General features: G+C 44.5%; 1 protein-coding gene across 1 annotated transcript; it reads right to left on the reverse strand.

Moving 5' to 3' along the window:
• Positions 1-10,628: 10,628 nt before the first annotated feature.
• MFIFM68171_02263 (Heterokaryon incompatibility domain-containing protein) lies at positions 10,629-11,812 on the reverse strand (the record flags this gene model as incomplete). The annotated part of the gene is made up of 2 exons (XM_071057685.1): positions 10,629-11,501; positions 11,624-11,812. 2 exons carry the CDS (start codon positions 11,810-11,812, stop codon positions 10,629-10,631), a joined length of 1,062 nt encoding a protein of 353 aa, XP_070913786.1.
• Between the last annotated feature and the right edge of the window lie 5,950 nt (positions 11,813-17,762).

Here is a 17,762-nt window from a genome sequence, read left to right on the forward strand (position 1 = left end):
CGATATACCAGGTAGCTAGAAGACTATACTCTCGATACTAGCTCTCCTAGTGATATTTCCCTTTTAAAAAGATAAATAGTAGGATAGCCCAGCTTTAGATATTTACTCCTTGGATAACTGTAGCCTACTTACGATTACTAGGCTAGACCTTTTTGACCTTACTAAAGCTATTAGAGTTAGTAACTACTATACCAGTAGTAATTATACCTATTATAAACCTAGTCTCGTTAAAGTTATATATATCCTCGTTAAGGATACTATATTTGGCTTTAGTGTTATATATAAGTGCAAACCATTTGCGAATAACCTTTAGATCTTTATATTTAGCCCTTTGGTAGTTATATTTACGTGTAAAACGTGTCCGGAGTTCTGGTTAGTATTTGACAAAGTTGTGAGCCCAGCGTTTGCCGACAGAGGGGGCGTTGCATTCGTATAGTAGTCGGTTGGCCATATCTCCTACAAAACAAAGCCGAGGAGGAAATGCATGTATATAGAGCTCACTTATATACTGAACAATCGTATTCTCCTCTAGATCCGTAAGTTTACGTGAGTTAGCTGGTATATCGCGTTGTGAAGACCGATCAGCGCGTCGATAGCGAAGTATTGTTTCTAGAACGTTGTAGATATTGGCTGTGGAAAGAACATTGGGTTTTTTGCTATTTTGGATCGATTTGAGAGCGAAGAGTATCCTGGCTTCTTTTGAGGGGGTAGCCATGGTTTGTTGTAGTAGAATTGAGGATTGAAGGTGGAGAGTTCCCGTCGCGGGGAAAATTCGCCGCTCGCTTATATTCGCCGCTCGCTTATCAAATACGTTACATCCTATACAATAAGTGATACTCTAAACTGTATACGATTTTTTTTAGCCTTCTGGCGCTTGTTTAGTACCTCGTTAGCTTTATAGAGCAAAGAGATCTCTTACTGAAGAATAGCAACCTAGTGTATTATAGCTAATATACCTTTGGTAAGTTAGTTAATAGTAGTTAACATCCTAATTAGAAAATTATTTTGATAGTTAGTAATATATTCTTTAATAAATATTGACTGCGAGTTAGCTTCTTAGAGGTTATATAGTATCCAGGAGGTCTAAGGTTACGCTATGCAAGATGGTGAGGTAAGGGATTTAGTATACTAAGCTTTACATCTATCTTAGAAAGTACTCTCTTTAGATTACATAGTATAAGGCCTACTCTTACATAGCTACCCTATATATTCTTCTCTATTATAGAAGTAAAGAAAGTTTATAGAAGATATAGAGGAACTCAAGTTTCTTGACATAGTTAATATATATATATATATATATATTATATTCTCAACCTAAGAATTATACCCCTCTGAGTAGTCTAAAGCAGCTAACATCAAATAGCTACAGTTTATAGAAAGAATATAGGGATATATAGAGTGTAATGATATTGTTATACTAGTAGTATAGTTTAAATTCAGTTGAATAGTAGCTTTTATAGCTGTCAAAGATTAATAACTAATATTTACCTTTTATCTGGAGTGTTATATAGTAGTTGAAGTTCTTAATCTAATCAAGGCTTACTATATTAGTAATCTAGCTATAGTCAGTAGTTGTAATATACTAGGTAGATAGTAGGTTATACTCTTTATACAAGTTACTAACATAGTACTATATAGCTAGAATAATGAACAGAGATATAGCTTAGCTAAGGATATTAACTCCTTAAATTATAGTGATCTATTTATAATTACTAGACTAGGCTAGTTTAGCTTTATTACAGCCTTCTAAACTCATAACTATTATATTTAGGAAGATAATATCTATTATAAATCTAGTCTTATCGAAGTTATAGATATCGTTACCTAAGATACTATATTTAGCTTTTATTTCTATATAAATGTAAATTACTTACCAATGATCTTTAGATTCTCATATTTAGCCCTCTAGTAGTTATATCTATATATATAATATATAGAGAGCTCTAGCTAGTATTTAACGAAGTTATATACTTATTTATTCTTCTTACACCGTTTTACCCTACGTTGAGTGTGCTGGACCCTCTACTGCTAGATACTAAAACCATGCTAAATCAGCCGGCTAAAAAAACCTATATTAACAAGTAATAGAAAACCACAGTAAAAGATACCAGTTAGCTACAAAAGAAAGGAAGGCCTTGTATATAGCCCTGAAGGCTAGAAGTCTTCAACTTCAGATTCATCCTCTACCACTACTTCCTCCACTTCCTCTTCTTCCTCGGCTTCTAATTCCAGCCGTCGAGCTAAGTTGTATTCCATCAAACGGCTCGAATCCATTAGCTAGCTCAAAACCTTCCTTAACAGCCTGAGGTTCTGGGAGCCTTGTCCCTACAATACAAGGCTAAAGTCCTAGTGGGTTTGAATTTCTGATCTTAGCTAGGTTCTAAGCTTCGGTGGTATTGGATACTATATAACAAGGTGTTCTACTATTTCCTGGCCCTCTCCACAGCTACGTGGGGAGTAGGAAAACTGGGAACCCTCTACTGGAAAAGGAAGCTCTATAGACCAATAGCTCCTATCCTAGCTTGTATTAGTAGCGAGCTCTGGGCTTTGGTGAGGTCCTGGTGCTTTCGAAGAGCTCTGTCGGTAAAAAGAAGTTCAGGGGAACCTTCGTCGGCTAGTCTAGTAGGCCAACCTCTAACCTTCTTTTTCCAGTATGCCTCCCATGCTCTCCTTAATGCTTTGTCTGCTATAGAGCCTTGCTTCTAACCTTGCTCCTGATTTTGGTCCTACCCCTGACTTCGCCTCTGAGTCTAACCTTGGCCTCGGCCTTATTTCTAGCTCTGGCTTACCCACTGACTAACAATAATAGCAGCTCTTTCGGATACTGTTAGTTACTGTGGCAATGGGACTCTACGGTCCCGTCTTCATCTCTAACATCTCCTATACAGCCTGTTACAAGCCTCTTGGACTAGGGAGCTTAGTGGGCACCTCGGGGCCTATGGACCCTGCCCAGACTGTAGAAGAGGAGTCTGTAACCAGGCTTCGAAGTCTGCGAGCCTCTTGTTGAGGTATAGGTCTAGTGGTGGTACCCAAGTCTCTATCTCAAGGTTCCGGGTAGGTGTGGCTTTATAGGCCCCTACAACTATCCGGAGGCTTCTTATCTGGGCTTTGGTAAGCCTAGTTGCTATACCTTGAGATTGGCTGTCGACTATTATAGGCTGGTGGTAGTTGGTAGCTCTAAATGCTATAGCGTTAAAGTTATATACTTAGTATTTACTAATTGAGGATATTGAAATGGAGTGGAAAACACACATCTACTCCATCAACAAAACAACAAGATAACAAAATAAGGAGAAGAATAACGACTGAGAAACCTGACAACAAACCAGGATTCCCAGTAACGTAGCTTAGACCAAAGTAACAACAAAGATAGGTAGGACTCTCTCTAATCAGAGAGAGGTTGCAAAGACAGCTCCTAATAGAGCAAGCAAATCGAAAGAAAGAATTGATTAAACTGGTGATCTTAATTCTTGATTGTTGAAAGCCGACAGTCAGAACAGTCTTAAATACAGAAAAAAAGTGGGTCCTCAGTCCGATCACCTGATCCAGCCTGGAGAGCCAGGAACCTGATACTCCGGACCTGTATTGCTGAACCCGACGCTCCGGAGTTGTCTTAGAGCGCTATTCAACTAGTGCACTATTCCCTATTTCAATAGTAGCAGCGAGCCTGGTAACGACTATAAAAGCGAAAAGCTATATGATTATGAAGAGCCTAGACTAGAATTCGAACCTGTAGTCCTAGAGTAAATAGACTGTTATATAAGCCTATTATGTAAGGGTATATTATAGTCGTTATTTATACTTGCTAACTATAGAATACTAGCGGTAAAGGTTGTTATATCGTATATAGTTAATATTGTAACTAGCGAATTACAATCATTACCTTTGTATATAAACCTTAGTATCTTTTAATTAAGGAAGTTAAGGCAAAGGACTTTTGAAGATAAGTTGAAGTGAGTTTGTTCTAGATACAATTATAGAACTAATGGATAATATTTAAGGGCAATGTCCTTAGAAGTATGTTAGTAGGGTTAATAGATTTATACGATGTAACAAGAAGGCCCTATAAAAACGACTATCTATATATGTCGAGTATTATACTACTAAAGAGATATATGAGAAATAGACCGAGGTAGATACCTAAGTAGCAAGACCGAGATTCTAAGTATAAGAGAGACCTTATATACCTTAGTACATATTTCTACAAAATTAGACCATAAGTAACTTTCAGTAGAATTCCTGTAAAATAGAGAGTGTACTATACTTCTGAGGACAGACTTAAATTAGCTGCTTTTCCATTCTTCAACGTTATATACAGCTCTAATATCTTCGTTCTCGGGTACTCTAAGAATTCGGTACAGTAGACAGTTATGTAGGCAGTGACGTATAGAGCGGCGAGGCTAGCGCGAGGTTCTCCTCAATACTGCTACTACAGCTAGTGATAACGGTAACAGCTATTGTGAGGGGTGGGGCAAATCATAGATACAATGAAAACTTCCCATCACGAGTCTCCATGCCTTGTTCCTACTCCTAAGTATTAGATTCCAATATATACCCTAGGGGTTCTAACTCTATCTTTCGTTCTAACCGAGGTTCGAAACTATTTTGCTCTGATTACCTAGAGAATTACTCTGACGATCTTAGTCAGTATAACCACTCTGCGTTCTATAGCTAAGATACTCCTGCTACTCCTGTTACGCATTTAGCGCAACTGCTAGAATACTCTAGATGAATTTCCGAATGTCTTGTATCTACGTAGAGTGCAACTCCCTTATATACTAGAGGTCAGTTAACTTACCACTTTCAAGGAAGAATAAACTACTCTAAGGATTAGAGCTCGCTTAATCTATTAGTTGTCTAAGGTGAATTCAAGGTTAAATATATAATATCTCTTTGAGTAGTCTATCACACCTTCTTGGCAATATACTATCTATTTAATACTATAGTAATATATTATAGTTAAGTAATAGTTTATACTTTCCATTATATCTAAACTCTTTAAGCTAATCTGCAACGTAATTATCCTCAATATAAATATCTCTTACATTGCTAATGATCCTTCAAAGGTTTAGCCATTAGGCTGTTATATATATAAGTCGATTATCTGAACTTAAACCGGTTTACTAAGGTTTCTATTAACTTTAACTTTGTTAAAGAGGTTTAGACTAAAGACTATAATCTATAACTGATGTTATTATAGAGATCTATACTTCGACATTGCGTCTAAAAGTAAAATAGAAGGCTTTGTTTTTGCGATACAACTGTTATAGCCCAATCGGAAGAGGAGTTCGATAAGGCTACTAAAATCAAATGGGTGTACATTGGCTTTATCACCTATACACCTGGCAACGACGAGATTATTACCTTTAACTACTCTGTGTCAGGTGCAAGAAGGGAATTACTAGGGTCAGGGATACAGCTACTGGCGTCGAGTACGGGGGAGCTATAAAGGCCTATAAATTACTGGCTTTGCCGGAAGTTTTAGAAGGTTCAGAGTTCAACACCGTTATCCACCTCCTCCTTAGAAGCGATAGCTATGCAGATACTGCTCCTACAATGCAAATCATCCTTTCACTCTCATTTTCTCACCTACAATCCCTATTTCGATTTGACACTCTAACAATACATATTTCTACGTTATCTTCGGTAGAAAGAGTGAGAGCTAGATCTCTAAGAGCCTTCAACTATCTACAACAAGCTAAGCTCCTTCAACAAACAATTCCAAATGGTTAAAAAGAGGTAAGTAGATCTGTTTAGAGGGTATTTTGCTATAACTAACACATTCCCCTCCTAAGTAAGTTCCAGTGATTTTATTTAGGTTATGCTCTTATCTATAAACTTAGCTACTTTAGCTACGTATAGCCTTAATTCAAAACAGAGCTCATCTAGTATATAAGCAACTTTAAGTTTATTCTGCCGAAAGTTCTTCCCTACTAGGACTTTAATACATTTATATAATAATATTTATATACCCAAACTTTATCAAAGAGTATTAACTACTGCTACTTCTTCATATCATGTGCTGAGCCCTATGTTAAAGGACCTTCTACTATTACACCTCCTCGAGGTTACCAATTTCTATGTACAATTCCTTAGCTATCAATAGTAGTGGTTTAAGGCCGGGAATTACGCTGATAAAGAATGTTGTAAATAAAGATAACGTACATTATCAGCGAGTGACCTATATTAGCGAGTGACCTACTTTCTACACGACGCGACACCTTTATACTCAACAATACATTTCTCTACTATCCAAGATGCCTTCTTTGTCAAAAGAAGCTGGGATAATCTTGGCCCTCTAAGCTCTTCAAAACGATAAGAATCTAAGCAAACGAGCCGCAGCTAAGATTTATGAGGTCGACTGGAAGACTCTAGCCTGCTGACGTGCCGGCAAACCTGTACGATACGATACTATGCCCAACTCGCGTAAGCTCACAGATCTGGAAGAGAAGGCAATAGTTCAGTATATAATTGAACTATCTATACATGCATTTCCGCCGAGACTGTGTGGTGTGGAAGATATGGCCAACCAACTGCTACGTGTACGCGACGCGCCCCCTGTTGGCAAGCTCTGGGCGTATCGGTTTGTTAAACGCCAGCCAGAGCTTTATATGCGTTGGACGTGTCGGTACGACTACTAGAGGGCTAAGTGCGAGGATCTGAAAGTCATTAGCGAGTGGTTTACCCTTGTACGGAACGTTAAGGCCAAGTATGGTATTGTAGATGACGATATCTATAACTTCGATGAGACTGGGTTTATAATGGGTATTATCTTCGCGGGTATGGTAGTTACAACCTCCGATGGCCGTGGTAAGGTAAAGCTGGCTCAGCCTAGCAACTGCGAATAGGCAACGGTTATCCAGGGAGTCAATGCCTTTAGCTGGGCTATCCCTCTGTTTATTATCTTAGCTGCGTAATACTACCTCGCCAACTGGTATATCGAGTACGACCTCCCAGCCGACTGGGGCATTGTAATAACCGATAATAGCTAGACTACTAATGCGGTAGGACTAGATTGGATTAAGGACTTCGACTACTATACAACATCTCGGATAAAGGGCAAATACCGGTTATTGATCTTCGATAGCTATGAAAGCCACTACTCGACCGAATTCGAGCTCTACTACCAGAAGAACAATATTATCACGCTCTATATGCCTCCGCATTCTTTATACCTCCTACAGCCACTTGATGTTGGCTGCTTTGGACAGCTGAAGTAGGTGTACGGTCGCCAGATTGAAGACATAATGCGTATGCATATTAACTACGTCAGCAAGCTCGAGTTCCTCTGCGCCTTTCGCGAGGCTTTCTTTACCTCTATTACCAAGAGAAATATTCAGGGCGGCTTTGTAGGGGCCGGCCTTGTACCGTATGATCTAGAGAGGGTACTTTCTAAGCTGGATATTAAGCTTCGTACGCTAATACCCCCGACCTTACGGCCTGGCACTGTATAACCTTGGGTCTTCCAGACGCTGTATAACCCCTGCGAAGCTGAATCGCATTTAACGTTTATTAAGACTCGTATTTCTAACTATCAGAATAGCTTTCCAACCTCGATATTAGCTGCTGTAGATCAGCTTATTAAGAGTATAATAGCTGTAATGCACTAGGTGGCCCTTCTTCAGACAGAGAACTCCGTGTTCCGCACGGCCAACAAGGCATTAAGCAAGCGTCGGAGAGCTAAAAAAACACACGTGTAGCTTGGAGGATCACTTGCAGTAAAAGATATAAAGGATCTAGTAGGTTAGGAGGCCGTAGTTGGGGAGGTGGCACAAGAAAAGGAGCAAGATAGTGGTAGTGCACGGGAGGGTCGTACGAAGGTTCGATGCTGTGGTATGTACGGCAAGCCTGGCTATAACGCGTGTACTTGCTAGGAGGTTGCAGAAGCATCTGATTCAACTGTTTCTGATGTGATTATCGTGGGTTCCTAGTATTGTTGTATTGGAATTGATGGTGGTAGTAGGCAAGGTGGTGGGGGGTGGGTCACTCGCTGATATGGGTCACTCGCTGATAATGTACGTTATGCTAACAAAGCGGAATATAGTTAGGCTATTCTTAGTTGAGAGCTATAAGATATCTAAGGATTTGAGCAAAAAGATCCTAAATATTTAAGCGTCTCCAGGGTTAAAATAGAGAGTTAAGCTTAGTATATTTGCAAGTATCGGAAGTTCCTGATACGTTATAATCAAGTAGCAGCATAGGTAACTTCAGCTCTAACTCTATATAATCCCTTCGGCAGACGACAGAAATGTCAGCCATTTCAAGTACAAAGGGCTTATAACACAACAAAGGACAGCTTGGATCTAGCAATATCCGATTGAACTAGATAAAGCCTCTTTAAAACCCTTGAAAGATTCGGAACATCGTAAGCTACGCTGAGTTCGTTAGGTGAGAAGTGAGGGCGATACTTACAAATGAGAAGGCGTAGGATCGTCTAGGACGCAGCGAACTATTCGAGGAACAGCAGCAATAGTCGTTTAGTAATGTACAATCTCAGCTTAGAAGGTTGCGTCGTCCCCTCTTCCTATAGCGTACTGAGCTAAAGATCCACGAAGACCAGCAAGACAAACACTACAATGTACAAGGCGGGATATACCCCTCGGGCAGAATCTCCCGTTCCACTGCTTAGCGATAGGAGCAATGTCCTAACGAAAACTCTTGGACCTGCTGCTAGCTGCAAAGCCAATCGTTACCCTCTTGCAGGTAGCAGCAGTAGCTCATGCAGATAAGGACCTGGACTATAAGAATGTAATGGATAGTGACGAGCAGTAAGTAGTGAACCGGGGCAGACTCGCCTGCGAACGCATTCCGCTTCGGGTTTGAAGAAGTTGCTCAGCAGGGTAAGCCGAAGAGCATACAAGCACCACTCAGCATCTTACACATACAACGCAAGCTCCTCCACACGTATCACAGCGTGGAGCTGGATCGGGTGACCTACGTAAGCAGGATAGTGATACTGATGATTTTGATCTCCCGGGGCGCTACTTCCGGAGGTGACTCGGTCTAGACGATCCGGACCACTCCCAGAAGACCCTCAAGAAGGCACTGGAGGGGCAGTCGCCGGCCGCCCATAACGACCTTTCCACGGGCAGGACTGTGTTGATGAGCCGCTCATCAATCCTGTAGGGTATGCCTGTCGAGACGTTGGCGTATTAGTCGAGGCAGGAGACGTACTACCAGACGAGTCGCCACTCCTCAAGCTTTCGCTCGCTCATGGCCCGCCACTTCTGAGACGCTTGATGCACTTGGTCCATCTGGTAGAGTCCGATCCAGTACACACACCGCGCCAGCTTGTTCACCTGCATCCAGGCCTGCTGACCAGGACGCTCGTGGAACTCGTAAAAGGAAAGGATGCATGATTGACGTAACTGGTCAAGACCTGGAGAATCACCGGCAATGTCCTTACGAAGCGAAGATGCTTCTAGCATCCGGTCGGTACGGGCGCTCAGCTCTTCCTCGGTCACGGCTGCGAGCGCGTGCCGGGACAGTCCACAGTACGCCAGTTGAGTGGATGGAGGTATACGACGTGGTCGTGGCGAGTTCGTCAAGACGCTGCAGGTAGTGAACGCGTATGTCAGTAGGTCGCGGATGTGGAGTGGGAGGGAAGGATACCGGGAACGGGGGGGAATGGTGTGGCAGACAAGCCATAATCTGGTTAAGGGGATGGGGCCGTATTATTCCATGGTCGAGACTGAGTCACTCAGGTTGTTGGAGATGACACTTGTGTCGGTCACGGAGTTCAGCTGTCCTTAAATGGAAGAATAAAACAGTAATAACTGACAGCGTCCATAAGAAAGAGGAGTCGGTGTCATGAGGTCAAGTTGCTGATTGACCATGCCAACCAGCTTTTGGACGAGGTATGTGATTATACAACCGCCTGAAATCTACTGTCAGCACTGTCTGACTCTGGCCGTCATCCCCAGATCGAAAACCGCGGCACCCCGACTCGGCTGAGAGACCTTCACAGGAAGCTGCGCTGTGGCGCCCAGCTGGCCGCTGTCCATGCCATCGACACCCGCGGCGCATGGTACGCCAACTACGTGGAGGTTGGCGGGAAACGTCTTCCAGGAAAGCGACCCCTGGTGGCGTTCCAAATGGATCACGGTGTCCCTCGCGTTCATCTTGTGATCAGGTTGGAAAACGGCTCTGTGTTGGGATTTACGAGTATGAAACACACTCAAAACTGCTCTCCAGATTTTCTGCAAAGACTGCCAGAACGGGGTACCAACATAACACGCAAACGCCAGTAACAGAAAGAACGAACGGCGAAGCCGACGATGACGGCCTCGTCAGCTCACATTCTTATTCAATTTATGCCCCGTCCGCACCGTTATAGACATTCCATATGGTGGCTTCGATTCCCACTGTGTTGCATTGGGTTCAATGTTGGTTTCTTCTACGGCAAGCCGCCCTCTCGTGACATGTTGGAGTAGTTCAACCTCATCAAACTCCTACCGCGTAGTTGGATACTGGGCAACTTGGAATCGTAAATTGGACTAGAAAACGGCAGCTTGTCGAGAAGACAGGTGTCACTTGGGTTTCTCTCCTTCAGTTTGTTTGCTTACCGCCAGGCTAAGTTGTTTGCTCCAACGGACATTTGATATACGTACTGGTATAATCCCAAAGGATCAGCAAAGCATAACATCCCTTAGGACGTCACCACCATCAGGAACCTGCCCAAAGAAAACCCCAGGCTCATACATATACTCATCAGAGCTGACATCGTCGCGGAATTGAATCAGTGCCGGTGCCCCAAGCGTCCACCTAATCCCCGCAGCGACAATGACCTTGACCTGAGCTGACTGGGGTGCCGGGTTTTGCGGGAAGACCAACCCGCACTCCGTAGCCAGATACTCCCCGCTCCCCGAGTACCCCAGCACTCTCAGTGCTTCATACGCCGCCCTTTCTGTCTCCAAATTCGGCCAGCTTCCATACTTCATCCTCTCAAACGCGACTAACCACTCCTCAATAAACCCCTTCGCCCTCTCCCCAAGCTTCCCCAGTTCCAATACCACAACCCCGTCTAGCACGACCCTCCCCCCATCAACCCTCCCTCTCAGACCCCCTCCCTTACTATGCGACTTTATCACAGGCCTCAACTCACACTCCACAGGCCTCCACCTCTTCCCCATCCTCTCCTCCCTGTTTTCCTTACAAAACAAAAAACTATAATCCCCCTTCCTCTCACACAACCTCATAAACGCCTCGCAAGGCCCAATCCCCTCCACCGCCTTTGCCGGCTCCGTAGAAATCGCACCCATCATTGCATAGAAATGATCTTCTGGCTGTGTTTGGGTTCGTTCGTCCATGATAGTCATTATCTGGAGGGCGGAGCGTTCCAAGTACTTGGCGACGGCGCAGTCGGCGAGGAGATCCTCTAGGGACGAGAGGCGCGGGTAGAGTTTGCGCTGTGTGGGAGGGAGGGAGAGGAGGGCGGAGCCTATGAGGGAGAAGAAGGGCATCATGTCGATTGCGGTGGAGGGGGGGCTGTCGTCGCAGGTCTGTGGTCTGTATCAGCTACCTGGTATGTTCCACGAAGACTTTCCTAGGGGATCTATCACTGAGACAACGGAGACAAAGAGAGGACAAAAGGGGAAGAAAAAACGCTCGGATTGGTACATACGATGCGTAGCCGGTAGGCGTTGACGGCCTCTTGGTAGGTCCAGGCGCGCGTGACCCAGTCTTCGGCTTCGAGGATGGCAAGGTGGGATGGGGAGAGGGGACGGGAACGGATGGCTTGTTGGAGCACCGGGATGGTGGAGGAGGTGAGGGCCACGAGGACTTCGGAGGCGCGGGAGTAGATGAAGCCCATGCTTTGGAGGGTAGAGGCGCGAAGATAGGGTTCCGAGGGAGGAGGCACGCAGAAGGCGTCGATCCAGATTTTGCGAGCGGTGGGACGCTGGGCGATGGTGGTGAGGAGGACGGGTAGGGTGCGGTCTGAGACTTTAAATTCGGGGTGAAAGGGGCTTGGAAAGCGGCCGGCGCCCCAAGAGTAGGAAACACAGATGAAGTCGGAGAGGGTGCCGAGGGTGGAGGGGATTTTTTGCTCGAGAAGGCCCCATCCGGTTCCGTTGATATTCAGACGTTAGTCTTCGGGCGCGCAGTCGGGGCTGATCACGAGGAGCTTCATTTTGCACACTAGGCCTCAAAGAAGTTCAGCAGCTGACAGATATTGACCTTCGTGTGGTGAATGAATCATTTTTGTGTTCGAGGACAAGGCTCCCGTGTCTGTCTTGGGAAGACATAAGATATGTGTGGTTACACAGCATGAGGGGATATCGCTTTGCGATGATTTGCTGGTTTGGGCGCTATCGGAGGAGAGCCGAATGCCAGAAACAGTGAGAGACAGAGGGAATCTCATATATAACCTTGAAAATTTCAGATGCTAACTTTGCCAATACTGCATCTATAACCCTGGAAATTTAACGACTAGTTATTTATTATAACTAACGTAACGTGCATTATCAGTGAAAGTGTTATATCATCGAAAGTTCTACTACTCTCACCAAAACATATCTTCTACATCTCATCATACTTTCCATTGCAATGTAATATGTAACGTACAAGAAGAATAGCGAAGCTGAAATGCAATTAACGTATTTTATAAGCGAGTCGTGGGTATGAGCGAGTCGTGGATTCTCTACTGCCCACTAACAGCTATCCTCAATTGCAATGTACTAACACTAGTAACTAACTACAATTTCCTTAGAAATAGATGCATTAGATGATCTTGCGGCCTCTTGACAAGTGCAGGCATTATGACCAGGCTTACTGTACACGCCATAGCACCGAACCTTCGTACGATCTCCCCCTGCACTACTACTATCTAACTGTGTTTCTTATACTCCCTCTCTATCTACAGCCTTCTGATCCAGTAGATCGTGTTTATCCTATACAAAAAGTAATCCCCCAAGCTATATATGTATTTTTTTGGCTCTCTGGCGCTTGCTTAGTACCTTATTAGCCTTGCAGAGTGAAGTGTTCTCTGTATGAAGGAGAGTTACCTAGTGCATTACAGCTGCTGTACCGTTAGTAGGCTAGTCCATAGCAGCTAATATCGAAGTCAGAGAGCTATTTTGATGGTTGGCAATGCGAGTCTTGATGAGCGTTAATTGCGGGTTGGCTTTTTGGGGGTTATGTGGTGTCTGGAATATCTAAGGTTGTGGAGTGCTGACTTGTGAGTTTGGAGGTATTGGCGTACGAAGCTTTATATCTAGCTTAGAAAGTACCTTTCCTAGATCGTACGGTACTAGGCCAATACCTGCAAAGCTAACCTGTATATTCTTCTCTGTTATAGAGGTAAAGAAAGCTTTATGGAAGGTATAGAGAAACTCGAGCTTGCTTATATAGTTGATATATATATATATCAAGTCCTCGATCTGGCTACTGTATACCTGCTTCAGCAGTTTAAAGTAGTTGATTGTAAAGGGGGTTGTTCTGGGAACACGTTGAGGGAGATGGATTACGATGTTTCAATACCGAAAAGGGTTCGATCAGTAGACAATAGCTTTACGAATAGCCTTCTATTGTTATCGACTGCATAGAGACTGATCCCTACGGATTAGAAGTTCCCTGCGTGAGAAGGTTTCCCACGGAGTTCTTATCTACCCTAGTACAGTGACATCATCTACCGTTATTCAGCCGGTTCTCTCGGTCTTGCCCAGTAGCTCTCATTATATTGATATCGAGTGGTTGGAGGTAATGCGAAGAATGTAGAGGTATATAGAGTGTAATGATGTTGTTCTGCTAGCAGTAGAGCTCGAATTTGGTTGAGTGGTAGCTTTTGTGGCCGTCGAGGATTAATAACTAGTATTTACCCTCTGTCTAGAGTGCTATATAGTAGTCAAAGTATTTAATCCAATCTAGGTCTCCTGTATTAGTAGTCTAGCTGTTGTCAGTAGTTGCGATATACTAATTAGCTAAGAGGTTATACTCTCTATACTAGTTGGTAAGGTAGTACTATATAGCTAAGATAATAAAGAGAGGAATGGCCTAGCCAAGAGTATTAACTCCCTAGATTACCGTTGCTTATTCGTTATTACTAGGTTAAGCTAGTTTTACTTTGCTATAGTTATCTAATGTTGTAACTGCTATACCTACGAAGATACTGCCTATTATAAAGCTAGTCTTATCGAAGTTATAGATATCGTTATCTATGATACCATACTTAGCTTTAATATTCTATATAAGTGTAAACTACTTGCTAATGACCTTAGAATCTTCGTACTTAGCTCTCTAGTAATCGCATCTACGTATATAATACGTATAGAGTTATAGCTAGTATTTGACGAAGTTGTAGGCCTAGAGCTTGCTGATAGAGAGTGTGTCACATACTTGTAGTAGTTAGTTGGCTATATCTTCTATACCACGTAACCTTGGTGGAAAAGATCGTGAATTTAGCTCAAGGATATACTGGACAACGACCCTCTCTTCAGAATCCGTAAGTCGGTGCGAGTTGGGTATAGTGTTATATAGTACAAGCTTACTAGTGTGTCAGTTACGGAGGGTTGAAGATAATACGTTATAAAGCTTAGCTATAGCTTCAAGCTTCAGTTCCTTGTCGTTTTGAACAGCTTCAAGGGTTAAGATTACCCTGACTTCCTTTGAAGGGGGAGATATGTCAAAAGGGTCAGGTGCCAGTCCAAAGGATCAGGATCACAGGATCTAGTGCAGGAGCCAAACCCATGTACTCCATTGAGCTAAGGAAGACTGGCAGCGAACTGCGCCACTGTACAGACGTCATCCTGTACGTGTATCTCGTCTATAAAAGGAGCGAGCTCTCTAGCAGAGATAGAGAGGGGCGGCGCAGACACAATCAAGACAATGAAGAGAAAATACAAAAAATCCTCAACTGTCATTTCCCCATGATTCAGAGGTGCCGTGCTTTCCGACAAGATATATTAGGTTGTAGAAAAAATGATGTTACGGATAAAGAGGACGCGTTGCGCTAAGGAAGCTACGGCTCGCTTATATCCACAGCTCGCTTATATCTACAGCTCGCTTATATCTACGGCTCGCTTATAAAATACGTTAGCCCTATACGTAATGCAAAACAACCCAAAGCTAAGTTTAAAAGCTATAGCTAAGATCTATTCTATTGATTACTAAAAACTCGATTACTACTAATATAAGGATAAGTTGCTAAGTAACGTAAGTAAACCTCTTTATAATCTAGTTAATCTTATTAAAGCTCGAATTATTTAGTATCAAAATAGCTCACTAACCAAGATTTTAAAAGTAGTTAACTTTCTTATAAAAGAGATGTTGAAATGGTACAGAAATACACATCTACACCTATATACCCATCAGAACAAGGTGAGGAGGCCAAAGGTGGCCAAATGCCAGACAGACAAGATAGACAAGACAGGCCAGGCAACACCACCACAAATTGGGTCCCTACTGCGCACTCTAGGCGGCTGCAACCCTCCCAAACGAGAGCCCGGTGTACGTCTTTTCGGACTGTAAAGCCGCCACCGTGGCGTGCACAACACAGCCGATGGCAAGGTCCAGGAAGGCAACCCTACTAGCCAAAGCTGCTTACACCAGCGCCCAAAACGTTAAGGTACTCTGGGTCACCCGGACATGAAGGCCTCGTGTCAAATGAAAGAGCAGACGAGCTCGCCAAGCAAACCGCCGCCAGCCCACAGCCCCAGTGGTGACCGACACTCGCTAGGATCAAACGCCAAACCAGGGAGACAAGCCGCTACCGACTGCAACAGTCGTGGCAAAGGACCGCCCAGAGCAGTATGGAGCACGCAAACAAGGCGTTAAGCCGGGCGCCCTCGGCCTGAGCAGAAGATATACCGCTCAACTCCTAAACCACCGGATACGTCACGGCTACTTCTGATTTCAAATCGGTTCACCTACAGTGGTATACCACAACACCCTGCAAGTGCGGGGAACAGAGGACACCGAGCACATTGCTCACCGCCCCACTACTCGAAAGAGACTAAAACTGATGGACAAACGGAAAATTGACACGGACGACTTCTTAACGTACATCCTCCCAAAAGGAGCACTCGAGCACTTCTGTGAAATTTGTAGTTACAGACTGAAGAAACCCTCAACACACTTGTAGATTTTTTCGAAGGCCGGACCGAGAAGAACTTTAGGCTCCTTAAACCCAAACAGAATTGATGAATGCTATCGACAACGCTCTTGCCTGGTGCACCGTTCTACATAGTTGTTTGGGCGCAGGGGTCTCAAAGTTTAGCGGGTAAGAGTGGGGGGAACTTTGGTCCGCCCCCACGGGGGGTGGGGGGCGCTGGTCTGGACGAAATCCGTCATGACGGAGCACTTGCAGAGCATTAGGTTAATCATCATCATGTTATCCACGCTTCTGAAAGGGATCTAGTTGCAAGTTCCACTCTATTCATTTTGTCGACAGGACAAAGTTTTACTGTTGCATCCTCCTGAATGTTGCCCCCGTCAACCTCGGCCTACCACACCACCTCTCGCCGCTTCTGCTCTAGCACTTGCCAAGGTACCGTCAGTGAACTAGATCATGTTGATAGTATTCCCTAGCTAGTAGCTAGATGCAGGCGCATGATGAAAACATATGTATGATACAACAACACCTTGGCAAGCGCTTCCGAGGATCGATGTGTCCCGTCCTCGCCTAAAATTCGCTACCAACAAGAATCCAAAGTACACTACAACTGTGCAGAACAATGGCGAAGGTGCGCACCCATGTCGTGTTATTCAGACGCCTAACCAAAGCCCTGTCTCCGGTCTCCTGGATACGTAATTGCAGTGGAACTTGGACCAGAAACGACGATCCCCAAGAGATTGCAAGCATCGTCAAGCCCCACCACAACCCAAGACGTAGTTTTCCTTTGCCTATGGCAACCGTCGGCGGTTGCACTGAGAGGTAGGCGTTGAAAATTGTGAGAGCAGTTTTGGGCATGACGTATGTGTAAAGAGCACCGCGTCCACTGACGGATTGCAGCGCTTTAAGTTGTCGTGGATCGTGAACCTGCTGCCACCCACGGAAGACGGCAGCGTGCTCCATGATGCCGCCGCAGAGGCAGTAGGAGGACAGAAGGGCGTAACCAGTGATGCTGATTGGCAGAACAAGTAGGTTGGCCATTTCGACGGTATTGGAAACTTTGCAGGACAGATGGAGTAGAGGTGCGATACAGAAGTGTAAAAGGGGTGCAAATGCGCGGCGGTCAATGGTGCCTCCTGGACGTAGGGTCGGGTCGATTATCATTGATTTAGAGTCGTCGGGGTCTCGGTACTGATGTGGTCGGTCTTATGGTTAACGCCTCGAAGCACGCCTCACCCAATTCCTCCGGTGCGGGCTGCGGCTTTACCTCATACGGCAAAGTAGCCGAGAGCGGATGATTGCAACCCCCCGTGCACCATATCAGCGGAGGCGGCGTCGGTGCGGCGGCATTGCTCGGCTGCTCAGTTCGCACTTGTTCGGACACTTACGCGCTTGGGGAGGGATGGTGGTGTTCGGGCGATCCGAACGGGCGAATCCAGCCGCGTGGCCAAAGCATTTCCGCCGGGCAGGTGATATCGGGAGGCTTCCAGGCTAACAGATGACGTTCAAAACGTTTTGCGCAGTTACATTCTGCAATCTGCTCGGAAATGGGAGGACATATATCAATAGCCACCTTGCCAAGCTGAGCCCAAGTGTCACCGGATGATACCACCCACTACCTTCCCTCACAGGTTTCCAAGCCATTTATTTACTTCCTTTTGTCTAACCATCACCACTGGTTCATCCCCTCTTAAGCCTGATGACTACGACAAGA

Source organism: Madurella fahalii (genome assembly GCF_045866475.1).
Source record: "Madurella fahalii IFM 68171 DNA, scaffold_1, whole genome shotgun sequence".
NCBI classification, from domain to species: Eukaryota; Fungi; Ascomycota; class Sordariomycetes; order Sordariales; genus Madurella; species Madurella fahalii.